Genomic DNA, 16,720 nt, shown 5'->3' with positions numbered 1-16,720 from the left:
TTATGAGTAATCAATTCCAATTCTGTAAAACTATATTTGTTATCCTCTTGTATCTTAAATGTAGGAAGTGGAATTAACTTTTGTTACAGAAAAAAATATGTTATGAAAATGTTTTATTATTATGATCATTATTGTGTTATTTTAAAAGCACATGTATGATTTGTGCTGCCACACAGAATTACTGTAAGAGTAATGGAATGAATCAGTGTAATGCCCCTAATTTCTGAAAGCTGATAATATGTCTAGTGTAATAATGTATGGTGCTTCATAACTGTAGTGATTTTATTAAAATCATTCTCAAATATTTGAATGTTATTTCAGTTGTATCATTTCTTTCTTTGTTTGTTTCTTTCCTTTTTGCTGCGCTCATCTGGTGCATCTAGGGGATGGAAGAGATATTATTATTACAATTCAGAGACTGGTGAAGTTCAGTGGGAATATCCTTATTTGGGTGATAGTGGCGCAGTGGAAGACGATTCAATGGATGCCAGTGAGGAACTAGTGGAGCAGCCTGGTTTACCATGTTCAACTCAAGAAAATAAAAATAATAAACGACCAGACTCTTCTCATAAAGGATGTGATCAGAAGAAGAAGCAACTCTCTCAGCGTGCATCTGTGTCCAAACAAACATATGAACATCATAAAGGTAATACATTGTTCTCTCTTGAGAAGAAAACTGTGTGATTTTGCTATTATTTACAGCTTTATGTTCCTTGTGTCAGTCATTAGGTACATACTGTTAAAGATTTCATGTTAATAGTGCTGAAAATGGCTTTAAATTGTCACTGAAATTTGGTTTCATTTTCCTATCCTAAGTGCTGATATTGAGTGATGTATTTTATTACACACAAGCAACATAAAAACTGAAAACAAGATTGAAAGTAAATACAGGGCTATTACAAATGATTGAAGCGATTTCATAAATTCACCGTAGCTCCATTCATTGACATATGGTCACGAGACACTACAGATACGTAGAAAAACTCATAAAGTTTTGTTCGACTGAAGCCGCACTTCAGGATTCTGTCGCCAGAGCGCTCGAGACCGCAGTGAGACAAAATGGCGACAGGAGCCGAGAAAGCGTATGTCGTGCTTGAAATGCACTCACATCAGTCAGTCATAACAGTGCGACGACACTTCAGGACAAAGTTCAACAAAGATCCACCAACTGCTAACTCCATTCGGTGATGGTATGCGCAGTTTAAAGCTTCTGGATGCCTCTGTAAGGGGAAATCAACGGGTCGGCCTGCAGTGAGCGAAGAAACTGTTGAACGCGTGCAGGCAAGTTTCACGCGTAGCCCGCGGAAGTCGACGAATAAAGCAAGCAGGGAGCTAAACGTACCACAGCCGATGGTTTGGAAAATCTTACGGAAAAGGCTAAAGCAGAAGCCTTACCGTTTACAATTGCTACAAGCCCTGACACCCGATAACAAAGTCAAACGCTTTGAATTTTCGGCGCGGTTGCAACAGCTCACGGAAGAGGATGCGTTCAGTGCGAAACTTGTTTTCAGTGATGAAGCAACATTTTTTCTTAATGGTGAAGTGAACAGACACAATGTGCGAATCCAGGCGGTAGAGAATCCTCACGCATTCGTGCAGCAAATTCGCAATTCACCAAAAGGTAACGTGTTTTGTGCAATCTCACGGTTTAAAGTTTACGGCCCTCTTTTTCTTCTGCGAAAAAAACGTTACAGGACACGTGTATCTGGACATGCTGGAAAATTGGCTCATGCCACAACTGGAGACCGACAGCGCCGACTTCATCTTTCAACAGGATGGTGCTCCACCGCACTTCCATAATGATGTTCGGCTTTTCTTAAACAGGAGATTGGAAAACTGATGGATCGGTCGTGGTGGAGATCATGATCAGCAATTCATGTCATGGCCTCCACGCTCTCCCGACTTAACCCCATGCGATTTCTTTCTGTGGGGTTATGTGAGAGATTGTGTTTAAACCTCCTCTACCAAGAAACGTGCCAGAACTGCGAGCTCACATCAACGATGCTTTCGAACTCATTGATGGGGACATGCTGCGCCGAGTGTGGGAGGAACTTGATTATCGGCTTGATGTCTGCCGAATCACTAAAGGGGCACATATCGAACATTTGTGAATGCCTAAAAAAACTTTTTTGAGTTTTTGTATGTGTGTGCAAAGCATTGTGAAAATATCTCAAATAATAAAGTTATTGTAGAGCTGTGAAATCGCTTCAATCATTTGTAATAACCCTGTACATAAAGCTGTAGATTAGTATATTATCTACTGCATTTCTTTGCATTATGTTGGTAATGTTTGTAAAAGATCTCTTGATAAAGATTCACAGTTGAGTTAAAAGCCCTTACTAAGAAAGCTAATTTATGTACTTTTCAAAGGCAGCTGTAAATTAGTTTATTCCCATGCATCAGTATTTCAGTTATGTTGTTATTCATAAACATCATAAATAATTATTTCAAAACATAATCAGAGCTTACTGATGTTTTGCGACTTTATTCATGTTAATTAGTCCAAACGCCTTTACTGTGTCCTCCCCTGCATAAGTTAGCAAAGATTTTCCTTTATTTCCCTGAGACGATTATGATTCTGCTGTAAAGATGGCTTTGGGGTAGACGATAGATTGAGTTCATTGTGCCAAGTGAAAGGTGATTCATTTTCTTATCCTGTTAATGCTATGAATCAAGAAGTTCACTTCTATTGTAACGTTGTACACTTAAAAGAAATGTTTGGAGAGCAGTTCGAGTGACAAAGAAGGAAATTGAAGCTGGCACAGTCACATGCTATGTGTAATATATGAACCATTATGTCAGTAATATTTGCAATGTAGGTTTTTTCGATGATCTGTTCAACTTTAAATTTGTTTCCTATGAATTCATTGCTTTTCTGAATTGTATTGTGTGCATGTGTTTTTTTAAGTATTGTTGTTCCATTATGCTAGTATTCCTAATATAAATTTTTGTATGCTTTTTTATTATTTCACTAGAGTGATAACGCTTCAGAGCAGCATAAAGTCAGTATTATGCTTATTAATTTACCATTTATTGTAGTACTGAGAGAATAATTCAGCTACAACTTTATTTCTTTTTGTATTTATTTGCAGATGGCATTTCAGATGACGGTGATAAGTTGTCAGATTCTGCTCCACTCCATGTTTCACATACCCAAGCACCACTTCCTGCAGAGAATTCATCCACTGCTGTGCAGTCATCAGTACCTGATCATCGAACAGATGTGATGAAAGGAGATGGTAGGGTTCAGCCTTTACCACCTGGAGTTGATCATCCAGAGCTCCCATATATTATTGCTGGTCCCCCTCCCCCTCCTCCTCCCCCTCCCCCTCCCCCACCACCTCCTCCACCCCCACCACCTACTTCTCCTCCTCCTCCACCATCGCCACCACCACCATCCCCACCACCACCACCACCCCCAGCATCACCACCACCCCCAGCATCTGCACCACCACCATTGCCACCGACACCTCCCCCTCCTTCTATTTCATCGCCTCCACCACCACCTCCTCCTCCTCCTCCTCCTCCTCCACCACCACCATGTATATCTGTTTCTACTTCTTATGTACAGTCTGCCCATATCATGCCAGGTTATGATCCCACAACTGAAGATTATACAGACATTGATGGTGAAGAGATGATAGAAGATGATGAATCACGCAGTAGCTCAACTGTACTATCACATGCTGAACTGTATGCAGATGATAGTGCCTATATGGTAAGATTATTTGTAAATCAGTACTTTTTTTGAAAGGTTTTTTAAAAATATTTTGTGTGTGTGTGGGTGGGGGTCATAGGGGGGGGGGGGAGGGGGGTATGTGAATGAATGAATGACTTCATCATCAGTCGCTGATGAAATATTACACCCTTACCTTTCTCCCTTTTCAAAAGCCCAGTAAGTATCATATGTTCCAGGTACCCATATCGTGCTCATTGCCTCTTCCTGTGGTCAGTTGCGATGTACCTTCATAGACGTAAAAACAGTAAATAAGACTTATTTAGGAAACAGAATGGTACAAGGGGAAATGCAGAAAAAATAGTACAGGGGGAGGTGAAGGATCTATAGTGAGAGAAAGAGATAAGGAAAGGAAGATACTGGTGATGTGTGTCACATGGTCATTAGCACAGACAGTTCTACTCAGATGTCATGTCATTGTCACTAAGCAGCCTTGATTATAATTGAATCCATGAACGAAGGCAGGCCATGCAGGTCCACACAATGTAAAGGCACAGGGGGTGACTGCAGTGTTTCCAGTTGCGAACGACAGGCGCAGGCACCAAACACTTCATAAGCTTGTCATTAGGGGGTAGCAGGCAGTGGAGAAAGTTAAGCCCCCACCACCACATAACTACCACTACGATACGATTGGAACAAAAGGAATAAAATACACAATGTTGGCTGGTGCAGCAAGTTGCATTTTGTGCTTCACCGTGGGCATCTGCGTACATGAAAGTATGAATGCTTATGTGTATGGACAGATGGCTACCGCACTGGACTCCATGTTTCATCATCACCTGGCTTCTTATGAACTGTCTGATTATCTTCTGTGCTTTACAATTGCTGTGCTGGTCATGTGCAATGTGTACTACTGCCAACTTAGACACAGTCTGCCACACATTACATGTTGCTATGTTGCATAACATTCTCAAGGGAATAATTTAAATATTACAAAAATATTATATGTAATACTGGAAGATATTCTGTCTTTCGTGACTTTAATAAAAATATTATTTAGACAAGACATGTTTTACTTTATTTTAAAGTACTTTGACCAGAGCATAATTGACGAAGTACACAAAAGTGAATTATGGACTCACAAAAACATAAAAACTGAGTATATTGTAAGTCAGTGAAATGCTGTGTGCTGAAAAATCAAACGTCTTTGTGTGTGTGTGTCTGTCATACACAAACAGCAATTAATTGCTAAAATATAGGTTATTTAACACAAATGTTGAATGTGATATTCCCACAGCAACGATGGACAAAACTATGACAGAAATCAAGTGGCTTGGCAATGTAGGAACCAAATGCATCTGTTCTAAATAAGACTTTTATTACAGTTGCTGGAGATAGAATATGTCTTAGTATTATAGTAAAACTGCAGCTGTGGAAGAGCCATAAAAACAAAGAAGACAGCATAAATATTGTTTGTGTTCCTTACTTTCCATTGCTTTCAGCCACTGCAGTTGTCATCATCTATATCTCTGCAGTCAATGTTGGTGTCTGATTTACGTTGTCTTAGAGTGATGACAATAGGATCAAGCACATTGTAAATTAAAATTTTTCTCTCCATGTCATTCTGCATGCCAAACACATTCATCCCATGCTGAAGGGGTTTTGCTGTCTAGAGATTCATGCAAAAGCCTTTCTGTGTCACCAATTTTAAATGTTGTGTTTCATTCTGCAACATACCCTTTCACTTGCCCCTGTATGAGTTCTGTCGGATTCCACTGGCAATGATATGGTGGCAAACATAAAACTTTATGTCTATGTTCGTGTGCAGTGCAATTAATTTCATAAACTTTTGCATGAGGATTATGAAACATTACAAAATTCAGCAATTCAGCATGAGTGAGGAACACTAATTTGCTTTCTGGACAGATAAATTAAATTCACTGCAATGGATTTTCTCAAGCTGATGCCACTTCATTCTTCAGTGCATTCCTGAGACCCGGCAACACCTGTGATAGGTCCTCCGTTTTCTGCTTGGGGCTAGAAGAAAATGTGTATCCTATAAATTATACCCCTCATTTGTTTATGGAGAATTTTTTGCTTAGCACCACCATCAACCATGACAACCTGCATCAAATGAAATAAAAATTCACCAAATAATTTATTACAATCACTTTTAATGCTGGCCTAGACTTACATATCAGAGCACTCAGAAAACTACTAAACACTCATCGTCTGTTTAAAGATGAGAGATGTCAGGTGTACAGAAAAGCATAAACTCTACCGCCATCATTCCTGGCTCTAATTGTAGTAATTATCATATGGTGTGGGCCAAGGTCTTCCCTAAGAATGTAGGAGATTAACACCTACATGTAAATATGTAGTGGGAAAACCACAGTAAGGCGTATGTAGAGTACCAGTATCATTTCCCCACCCCTTATCTCTATTCCTTTTGCAGATGGTACACTGGAAGAAAACCCTTGGTAACCCTATGTAAGAACCTGAATGTCCCTAATTTTAGCGTTGTGGTCATTATGCGAGATGTGTGTTAGAGGAAGTAATATGTTTCTTAACTCAGTTTGGAATATGGACTCTTGGAATTTTGGTAGTAAGACCCTTCACAAAAACTTTCTTCTTGCATCTCTCGCTCTCTAGTGTTTGTTCAGCATGTCTTTACCACTATCATACTGACTAATCAAATCCATGATATATTGCCCAGCTTTTTTGTTTTTAATTTCTTCCATTAATCCAAATTTTTAACAGTCCCAGACCAACGAACAGTATTCGAGAAACATATTTTATCCATGCATTGCACCTGAATAAGGTCCATCCAGTAAATCTGAGTCTGGCACCTCCCTCCCCTTTGTTATATATACATGTGGTCATTTCACCTTAAATTCTCTCAAGACAGATACTCCTAGATACTTGAAAGTTGTGACTGTTGCTAATGTCTGATCACTATTTCTGTAGTCTAATGATATCATATCTTTTTGTCCATCTACAGAATTTAAACTATATTTATTTATGTTTCAAGTCAGTTGCTGATTTTACACCTTGTACTGTTTTTTTAAAAGTCTCTCTAAAATTCTTAAAAAAATGCTCTGCCACACTAACTTGAGGTATACTGGATGCTACCTACACTTTTGACAAGCCTCCCCATTAAGGACAACATGCCAAGTTCTGTATTTTATGAAGTGTTCAATCAAACGACTTATGTACAGGGCTATTACAAATGTTTGAAGCGATTTCATAAATTCACTGTAGCTCCATTCATTGACATATGGTCATGACACACTACAGATACGTAGAAAAACTCATAAAGTTTTGTTCGACTGAAGCCGCACTTCAGGTTTGTGCCGTCAGAGCCCTCGAGAGCGCAGTGAGACAAAATTGCGACAGGAGCCGAGAAAGCGTATGTCGTGCTTGAAATGCACTCACATCAGTCAGTCATAACAGTGCAACAACACTTCAGGACGAAGTTCAACCAAGATCCACCAACTGCTAACTCCATTCGGCGATAGTATGCGCAGTTTAAAGCTTCTGGATGCCTCTGTAAGGGGAAATCAACGGGTCGGCCTGCAGTGAGCGAAGAAACTGTTGAATACGTGCGGGCGAGTTTCACGCATAGCCCGCGGAAGTCGACGAATAAAGCAAGCACAGAGCTAAACGTACCACAGCCGACGGTTTGGAAAATCTTACGGAAAAGGCTAAAGCAGAAGCCTTACCGTTTACAATTGCTACAAGCCCTGACACCCGATAACAAAGTCAAACGCTTTGAATTTTCGGCGCGGTTGCAACAGCTCACGGAAGAGGATGCGTTCAGTGCGAAACTTGTTTTCAGTGATGAAGCAACATTTTTTCTTAATGGTGAAGTGAACAGACACAATGTGCGAATCCAGGCGGTAGAGAATCCTCACACATTTGTGCAGCAAATTCGCAATTCACCAAAAGTTAACGTGTTTTTTGCAATCTCACGGTTTAAAGTTTACGGCCGTCTTTTTCTTCTGCGAAAAAAACGTTACAGGACACGTGTATCTGGACATGCTGGAAAATTGGCTCATGCCACAACTGGAGACCGACAGCGCCGACTTCATCTTTTTCAACAGGATGGTGCTCCACCGCACTTCCATCATTATGTTCGGCATTTCTTAAACAGGAGATTGGAAAACCGATGGATCGGTCGTGGTGGAGATCATGATCAGCTATTCATGTCATGGCCTCCACGCTCTCCCAACTTAGCCCCATACGATTTCTTTCTGTGGGGTTATGTGAAAGATTCAGTGTTTAAACCTCCTCTACCAAGAAACGTGCCAGAACTGCGAGCTCGCATCAACGATGCTTTCGAACTCATTGATGGGGAAATGCTGCGCAGAGTGTGGGAGGAACTTGACTATCGGCTTGATGTCTGCCGAATCACTAAAGGGGCACATATCGAACATTTGTGAATGCCTAAAAAAACTTTTTGAGTTTTTGTATGTGTGTGCAAAGCATTGTGAAAATATCTCAAATAATAAAGTTATTGTAGAGCTGTGAAATCGCTTCAATCATTTGTAATAACCCTGTATATTCCGTATGGACATTGTTTTTTTTTTTTTTTTTTTTTATTTCATTTTATTTATTTTTTTCTCTATGTTATGGCTCACAGCTGTATAAAAGGCTTTCTGGAAACCATGACACACAGCTGCAATTTGAGGGTCTCATGAGCAAGCATAGAACAGTCAGTGCTAGCAAGAAGAGTTTTGGTTGTGACATAGGAGTTGGTTGGTCGCCAGGAAAATCATCATACATGAGCACAATATACATTTCATAATTCTATAAAAAATTGGTATTAGTGAGACAGTTTTATACCTTTGCACATTGATCTTGCAACCATTCGCATAGATTGGAATGACCTGCGCCTTTTTCAGCCACATGGCAGGCTCTGTTACTCTTGTGACCTATGATAAGCTAATACTAGAAGGGGAACTAGTTCCTCTGCTTATTCAATATAGAATATAACCGACTTTCCTGTGTCAGACGACTGAAGCTCCGTTTCAGTTCCGCGCTTCCCTATTTCTGTATCTGACATTTTTGTGTCCACACAGAGGTCAGATGTTGGAAATGACTTGTGATCATTTTTAGTGTAGCATTTTTCAAAGACAGACTACAGTATCTATGCCCAAATTATATCATTTTCAGTTTCAGTGCCACAATATGTGATGAGAATTGGGACAGATGAATTTGTTCCATTGAGTAATTTTACAGAGGACCAAAGCTTTTTAGCTTGTTTAAAAAGTCTTGTCCACTTACCCCTGTCTATATTTTATTTTGTGTTATCTTTATATCTTACACAAATGTCTGACATATGTTCAACATGTCCTAAACTACTGGATTGATTTCAACCAAACTTGATACACACATTACTTGTTATCTGGAAAGAAGCCCTGTGGATGTAAGAACCATCTGAAAATGATGAGGGCAGGAGTGAGGGTGAGGGTAAGGGTGCACCTTGCACAAATACCCAGACAATATTCATCCAGAATTTGAGAATAAGAGCACCTAGTTATATACTTTACACATAATTTCAAACTTTTTAAAACTTTTCTTGTTGACACCCTTCACAGGAAGATGAAAGGAAAAAAGTTTATTGCTTTCTACATTTTCGTTCTTCATGCAGTAAAGCTGACACATCAGGCATGATATTTTACAATGACCTGACAGACACTGTCAGTTCTGGAGGAAATGATCAGTAGTTATCAGTTGTGTAACCTTCTTGTGGGAACACTTCATTAATCTTGATCACAATTATTTGTATGTAGATAACTAGTTTCAATAAATTAAACTGTCATCTTTTGATCACTTAGTACAAGGCAGTAGTGTTTACATTGACCTTTAGAGTTAGACATTTTGTCATAACTGTGTTTTACAATCTAACCTACAGAAAGCCATTATGCTACCCACAACATTATGTATGCAATAAGTACATGAAAGAGATATAATAAGTAGGTAGCAACATACATTTCACATAGTACAATATCAGAAGATGTGTCTCTGCTGACAGCTACAGGTAGACTAGCCATCAGCAGACTTATGGTTAGAGGTAGACTAGTCGTCAACAGGGACACATGCTGATCAAGGCCAATGAAGTGTTCCCACAAGAAGACGAAAGATAACTCAGGAACACACAGAGCAAGGTCAAACAAATTTATTAAATTGCATGACTTATTATTTGTATAAAAATACTGTGGGACTAAGGTTCACCACTATCACTAGGGGTGGGGATGTAGATGAGAAGAGGTGATGTGAAAAAGTTTGAAAATGACCTGTTAGTATTTATTTCATGTATTTAGTTTACATGGAATGCTTTTAAAAGCATGAAGTGCAATTTTTCTGTTATTTGTGCCGTTCATTGTGTCAAGCAGATCATAAGAATGAACACTGTAATGGGCCAATAATTTTGTCAACATGTTTCGGTACTTAAGATTAGTCCACATGGCTGAAAACCACAGATAAATTTAACATCATCTCTGGATTTGTATGGTATAAAATAGCAAACGATCAGACATATTTGTGTATGTGCAATATTTGTCGCATCTGCAGAAATACTGTGAGGATGGGGATGATAATGGGTTGATGGACAGAGAAGGGGTGAGGAAGAGGTGGACAGAGATAGGGGTTGAGGAGACGGGCAGACAGGGAGAGGGACAGGAGATGGACAAACAGAGAGGGGGGCAGGAGATGGGTAGAGAGAGGAGAGGAAGAGGAGGAGGAGGAGATGCACAGAGACAGAGGGATGGACAGTGAGAATGGGGAGGAGGAGATGGATGAGTAGATGATTGGAATAAGTAAATACTGTGGCAGTGCCAAGTTTATCAGCTTGTACTCTTGTAAAGTATTGCATGTGTTGAAGCATGAGATTGTCTCCCAGGAAGATAAATGTCTTAATGCATCTGGTGATTACTTTTGAATGGAACCATTCCATGGTCGCGTTGTGGTGATTGTTTGGTTTTCATTTGACTGCTCCTCATGTGCTTCTAGAGTATATTACATGTATAATGACAAACATACCACCGTTTCTGAAAGGAATCCTTATTTTGCTGGATTGTTCTACACAATTGATACTCTGTTTTAACATTTCTTGTGTCTGCATTTTTAGTTGATTAGAATCTATACATCTAATCTGTAGTGATCATTATTTACTGCAGTACACTGTGTTATAACATTAACTGAATAGTAATAATTGTGTTACAGCATGGTGTTGGTCTTCCTCTCATATGCCCTTTAAATGCTGTTGTTGAATATGGACCAATGCCATATGTAGCAGATCCTGTGGTTCCAGCAGCACATGTCATTGAGAAACCACCAGAAAAGACTTCTCTACATGCAGAAATTGATTCATTCTATTCAGACCTGGCATCTCTTGAACAAACAGCAGTTACAGCATCGTCTGAAAAACACCAAATGGGTGAGCATACAGGTGCAGCCAGTGAGACTGAAAAGGAATCAATGATAGCCCCTGCCACAATAGAACTAAGTTCTAGTGCCAATAGCAATGTTGGTGGTCTTACTGGTAGCACAGCATATCAAAAAGTATCTGCCCACATTGAAGGAAAAACGTCAGAGGCGCCTGTAGGAGAAGTACGAAAGAAGAAAAAGGTAAATTAGACTCTGGTTTACTGTTTGTTAACCTGGAACTTCAGACTACGTATAAAACCACTATATTTTGCAATGCATAAATGTAATATTTTTTATTTCTCTCATCTTCTGTCTAGCCAAAATTAGCACCAGGATTGTCACTAAAGAAGAAAGATGTGTCGTCACTAGTGGCTAAATGGCAGAAACTTCAGGAGGAAGTTAGAAGAGACTATAAAAAGCTTGGTGATGAACTCAAAGATAAATAGCAGATGTTCTGTGCCTAATTTTGTCATGGACTACTAAAATGTTAAGCAGGGAGCATTTATAACAAAATTCGCAAATAACTGAATTGTTATATATTGTTACAAACTGTGCCAATTTGCTTGAATATCAAACTGTTTTCATTTGATGTGAAAATTTTCTGATACAATTTGATACCCAAGTAAATTTATTTTTAAAAAATAATATACTGTGATATTTTACTTGTCTGTTAGTTACTCAGGTTGTATTATTGACTGTACCATACAGCATTTTCTTAAGATTTATTTGTTACTTTATTATAATAAAACCAAGAAGGATAATTGTAAATGAGTGTTTGAATGAAGCTATGCAGTGTTTGACAAAAGAATGAGTAGATGGTATTGTCGTCAGAAAGGTGCTGCACATGCCAAGATTTTATCAGTGTACTGTGTAATTATGTGCCCATACGTCATCACCAAGTGAGATATCCTACAGATAATGAACCTTCAGTACAAGATTTCTCCTGTGTCATGAACAATTGCTAAGCTGTACTTTGTTGTCGTTTTTCTTTATTTGAAAATAATGTCTTACATGTCAGTTCAAAGATTTTTTTTAAAGAAAGTAGATTCATGCTTTGGAAAATTTCACACTTAGCCATTCATTCCTCTTTAATGTAGGGTACACTTTTGCAGTTCTCTCATATTTTTAACCACTCTGTAAATACAAAATGTGTTGTGGGCTGTACTGACAGGCCTTCTGAACACCCACCTAGCAGTGTCTCATAGTGGTTAAGGATCTAGATTCAAAGTTTATGAGAAGTGACATTAAAATGTCATCTGGGCAGTCAGATTTAGGTATTCTGTGATTTTCATAAATCGCTTCAGGTGAGCACTGTGATATTTCCTTTGAAAAGTATATTGTAATTATCCATTCCCATCCTTGTGCTCTCCCCCTGCTCTTATTCTTTATCTAGGCTTTTACCCCATCTCTAATAAACTTATTGCAGATGGGAGGTTAAATAATCCCAGACTTTCTTGATTACTGTTGATCTAGTATGCCATTTTTCAGCTGGAGATGTACTCCTCAGATGGTATTATACTTACTGCTTCAGTGCTGGTGTAAAACACTGTTTGACAGCATTATGTTTTCTTATCAGGCAACTCATCTCTAACAGTCAAATAGAACACATTCTATGACATAGGAATACATCCACAGAAATGTTAACTGCAAATTGAAGTACCACAGACTACTTTTATTTAATAACATTGGGTATTTCAAGAGACTGTGAACAGCAAAAGTAATGCCCATTTTTGTTGAACTTTTTCTTTAATTCTTCACAAGTCTCTGCTTAGTTTTCATCTCCATTCATTGAATAATGAGACAAAAATATCTTTAGATTTCGTCACAAATTCCACATTTTACATACTTAGTGAGTAGCATGGAGAGCTGCATCAAACCAGTCTCAGGACTGAAGACCACAACAACAACATACTTAGTCTTGATAGAAAATCAATTATGTAATTAATAAATCCTGTGACGAACTTTATCTTCTTTAGGGTAAGAATTTGACATGTAACTTCACTTCATGTGATCAAGGCAAAGATAGGAATTGGGGAAGGGGGTGGGAGGGGGGAATTCTTCATTTGCGCAACAGTAGTAGTATTTTACATGGTGTAATAGGTCTCGTTTCCTTTATCTTGTAGAGATTACCATTGTATTCCATGAGAGTTTTCCAAATTAATAATTGCTTTATTCAGTTTTCTTTGGGCTACAATGGATGCATTATGAAAATTCAGAGTGTAAAAATGATTTGACAACAGGAGACTGGCAACAGTTCACATATAATACATATTCTGGCACACCTTTATTGATATTTTATTGGTGCTTCATTAGTGTTGTATATAATGCATACTATAACAGTCACAATATCCACATTTAGTTCTGTCTTGCCCACATCCTGTTCAATCCCCATGATAGAACTCTCATATTTTGTTATGTGCTCCAGAGCACCATTACAGAACTCTTTTTGATACAATGACACACTTCTGTTTGATTTAAAAATTGTTTCTAGAAGTACAGTGTTGTCAGTGCAAAAATTATGTTATACAGAACATTGTGTTGTAAATGTATTCATGTACAGTCATGAACTTCAAGCCCTCTCAAGCAATATTTGTCATACATTGATTCCAGAAAGGGCGTTTTCTATAATATCCTTACATAGATAATGATTATGGCTTTTATGCCATAACAGCGATACTTTTTGTGGCCAAAAGTTTCATTCAAGCTGTAGAAACTCTATACCTATTTTCATTTATGGATTTCGTACTTCCTGTTCCGTGACCTTTTTTGGTATTGTTGTCTCATAAATGGCACTGATGGCCAGGAGTCCCCACATGCGGAAGTTCAGCTGCCGAGTTGCAAATTGTTTCAGTTGATGCCACATTGGACGACTTGCATGTTGATGATGATGAAATGATGATAAGTATGAGCCAACATCCATTCCCCGAATGGAGAAAATCTTCGACCTGACCAGAAATCCAACCTATGCCGACTGCGTGGCAGTCAGATGTGCAGACCACTCAGCTAAGGAGGTGGATATTGTATCATAAACATTATTTGTATGCTGTTGTGATTATTGTAATTTACTTATTTATTTATTTTAATTGTGTAGCTAAGCATTCTTTCCCATCTGTTTTGCTTAATTTTGCTTAATCTCGACAAGAAAGTTCTGAAGTCTGTGTACTCGTACTGTTTTCAAAACTTTATGCCATTATCATTCTTTCTAACTGAAATTAATTGGCATTTGTGTGTCAAGGATTTATCATCCATGAATAGCTGTGGCTTTCATTTTACCTGCTATATGTAGCTTTTACAATTTGTGTTCACTATATTCTGAGTCTTTTTCTTTGTTTTAATAAACCAGTAACTCAGGATAAATTTACAGATGTAGTGGTATCTGTAGAAGGAACATAGTGAACTTGTGCTCAGTGTACTAGTCACTACTTTTCCTTCAGATGTCTGCTTGGTTGTCATCACTCTGTTCCAAACCTCTCACGTAGACATGACTTGAAAGTACAGATGATCAAGCACAAGATTCTTTGTGTGTCAGACAGTGATGCTGACGTGGCTACAGGTGAGGGCTTAAAATTGCCTACCTTGAAATAGTGAAAGATGATGATGATGATGTCATTTTGTGGATGTATAATTCTGTACTTCAGAGGGATAGCCAGAGCAACCTCACATTTTATTTGTTGTTATCAGTGCTTCTAGGTACATAATTTGTGAAGGCTACTGAAGACTCTCTTTGAAATCCTATTTTTCCTTGCAATTGCACACACTGTTCATTTAATTAGAGATTGTGGACACTAGTGTTTGTGTTGATTGGTAGTCTGTGTTGCTGATTGTGTTTATGGGTTGAGTTTTACATAAAATAAAAGTGATGTAAGCCATGTAAATAGCACCAATTGTGAAGATATGGCTGTGTCACACATTTTTTACGTTTCTCATGATTTAGAAGGGTTTATGTTATGATTTTAAGAAGTATTATCAAAGGCTGCCAGTTGTCTTTGTATTTAAAATATGCTCCTCTGTTTGTGCACTCAGTATACTGCACACTGCGGAGTTGTTATTCCTGTCTCTCTGCTAATATTACGTAACCATTCATATCTTCTGTGGGAAAAAAATACAGGTTACTTTTAGGCAGATTCACTGTCAATTCGTTTCCATAAAATCATTTATCTGCTAGACATTTGATGTCTTCATTTTGTTAAAACCAATTAGGGCTTCTTTCTGAGTCTGATTTTAGTGGAAGTTGCTGCCACACTAGTGTGTAAAAAATTTCATCTCACTTGTATATTTGTTCATTGTGAACTGCTTCCATTATCATTTTATTCCTGCAGGAACCACATCAGTGATAACTGGGATTAAAACTGCGATTGCTTCAATAACCACCTCCACTTTCATTGGTGTAGTCTTAATCTCCACAGTTGCTTTCAGATTGGTATCATTTAATTTTCAGGTGGTATGTATGACATATTGCATCACAGCTGTTACTGTGACTCATATTATATACTAATAAAGACCGTCTGAAAATGAAACAGTGCCATTATGCAAGTGACAATGGGTATAAGGAATATACCAAAGATGTTAAGAGGTGGTTATGGAAACAACCTCAATTTTAAACCTATTTTTATGTATTACATGTGCGGTTTTTCTGTTTTCATCAAAGAGTAGGTGCGTGTAACTGTGTTTTAGGGAGCCAGATTGGTTTAAGAGCTCACATTGGCCAAATTTACAATAATGTTTACATACATTAGTGGGGCACAGTGACCTAAATACCTCTTAGGTATGAAACTTTCTGGCAGATTAAAACTGTGTGCCAGACCAAAACTCAAACTCGAGACCTTTGCCTTTCGCGGATAGTGCACTATCGACTGAGCTACCCGAGCACGACTCACGCCCTGTCCTCACAGCATCACTTCTCCCAGCATCTCGTCTCCTACCTTCCAAACTTCACGGAAGCTCTTCTGCAAACCTTGCAGAACTAGCACTCCTGGAAGAAAGGATATTGCGGAGACATGGATTTGCCACAACCTGGGGGATGTTTCCAGAATGAAATTTTCACTCTGCAGTGGAGTGTGCGCTGATATGAAACTTCCTGGCAGATTACAACTGTGTGCCAGACCGAGACTCGAACTCTGGACCTTTGCCCATGAAAGGCAATAGGTAGACTTGCACAAAAGAAATTCCTTGATTTGCATTTTTGGATATGTGGTTATTCAGCTTCCTAATATGCTTTTTGATAAGTAACATGTTTATCTGCAAAATAATTGTTAATTATTGAACTTATCTAAACTATAATTTATCAATCCACATAATTATCTATGTGGCCTGTGGTCTTCTACTGGAATACACTGTTTGGAGATTGTATAAAGGGCACAGAGAACCTACTTAATCATATAAAAAGGAAAAATACATTCAGAAATTTATTACATCTAAAAAGAGAGAATATAGGCTGGCCTGCACTTAACTTCAGGAAATGTAACTCACTCTATAATCAGTAGACACATTTGAAAATAAGTAATCACTAATCCCGGCTTTCTGAAAAACAAGTTCATTTTTCAGAACAGAATAGAGGAGATAGTTTGGGGAGGTTGGCGAGAGGATCAACACACTCAGAACCCTGGGTAGCAG

General features: G+C 38.4%; 1 protein-coding gene across 1 annotated transcript; it reads left to right on the top strand.

Annotated features, from left to right (window-relative positions):
- The first annotated feature begins 480 nt into the window (after nt 1-480).
- On the top strand, nt 481-15,996 carry LOC124556144 (flocculation protein FLO11-like). Its single transcript, XM_047130158.1, has 5 exons — nt 481-646; nt 3,093-3,239; nt 3,423-3,718; nt 10,904-11,308; nt 11,425-15,996. Exons 1-5 carry the CDS (start codon nt 481-483, stop codon nt 11,551-11,553), a joined length of 1,143 nt encoding a protein of 380 aa, XP_046986114.1. The 3' UTR covers nt 11,554-15,996.
- Nucleotides 15,997-16,720: the final 724 nt, after the last annotated feature.

The sequence above is a fragment of the Schistocerca americana genome, chromosome X, assembly GCF_021461395.2.
Source record: "Schistocerca americana isolate TAMUIC-IGC-003095 chromosome X, iqSchAmer2.1, whole genome shotgun sequence".
NCBI classification, from domain to species: domain Eukaryota; kingdom Metazoa; phylum Arthropoda; class Insecta; order Orthoptera; family Acrididae; genus Schistocerca; species Schistocerca americana.
The sequence above is the reverse complement of the archived record's forward strand: the minus strand, read 5'-3'. Positions and strand labels throughout refer to the sequence as shown.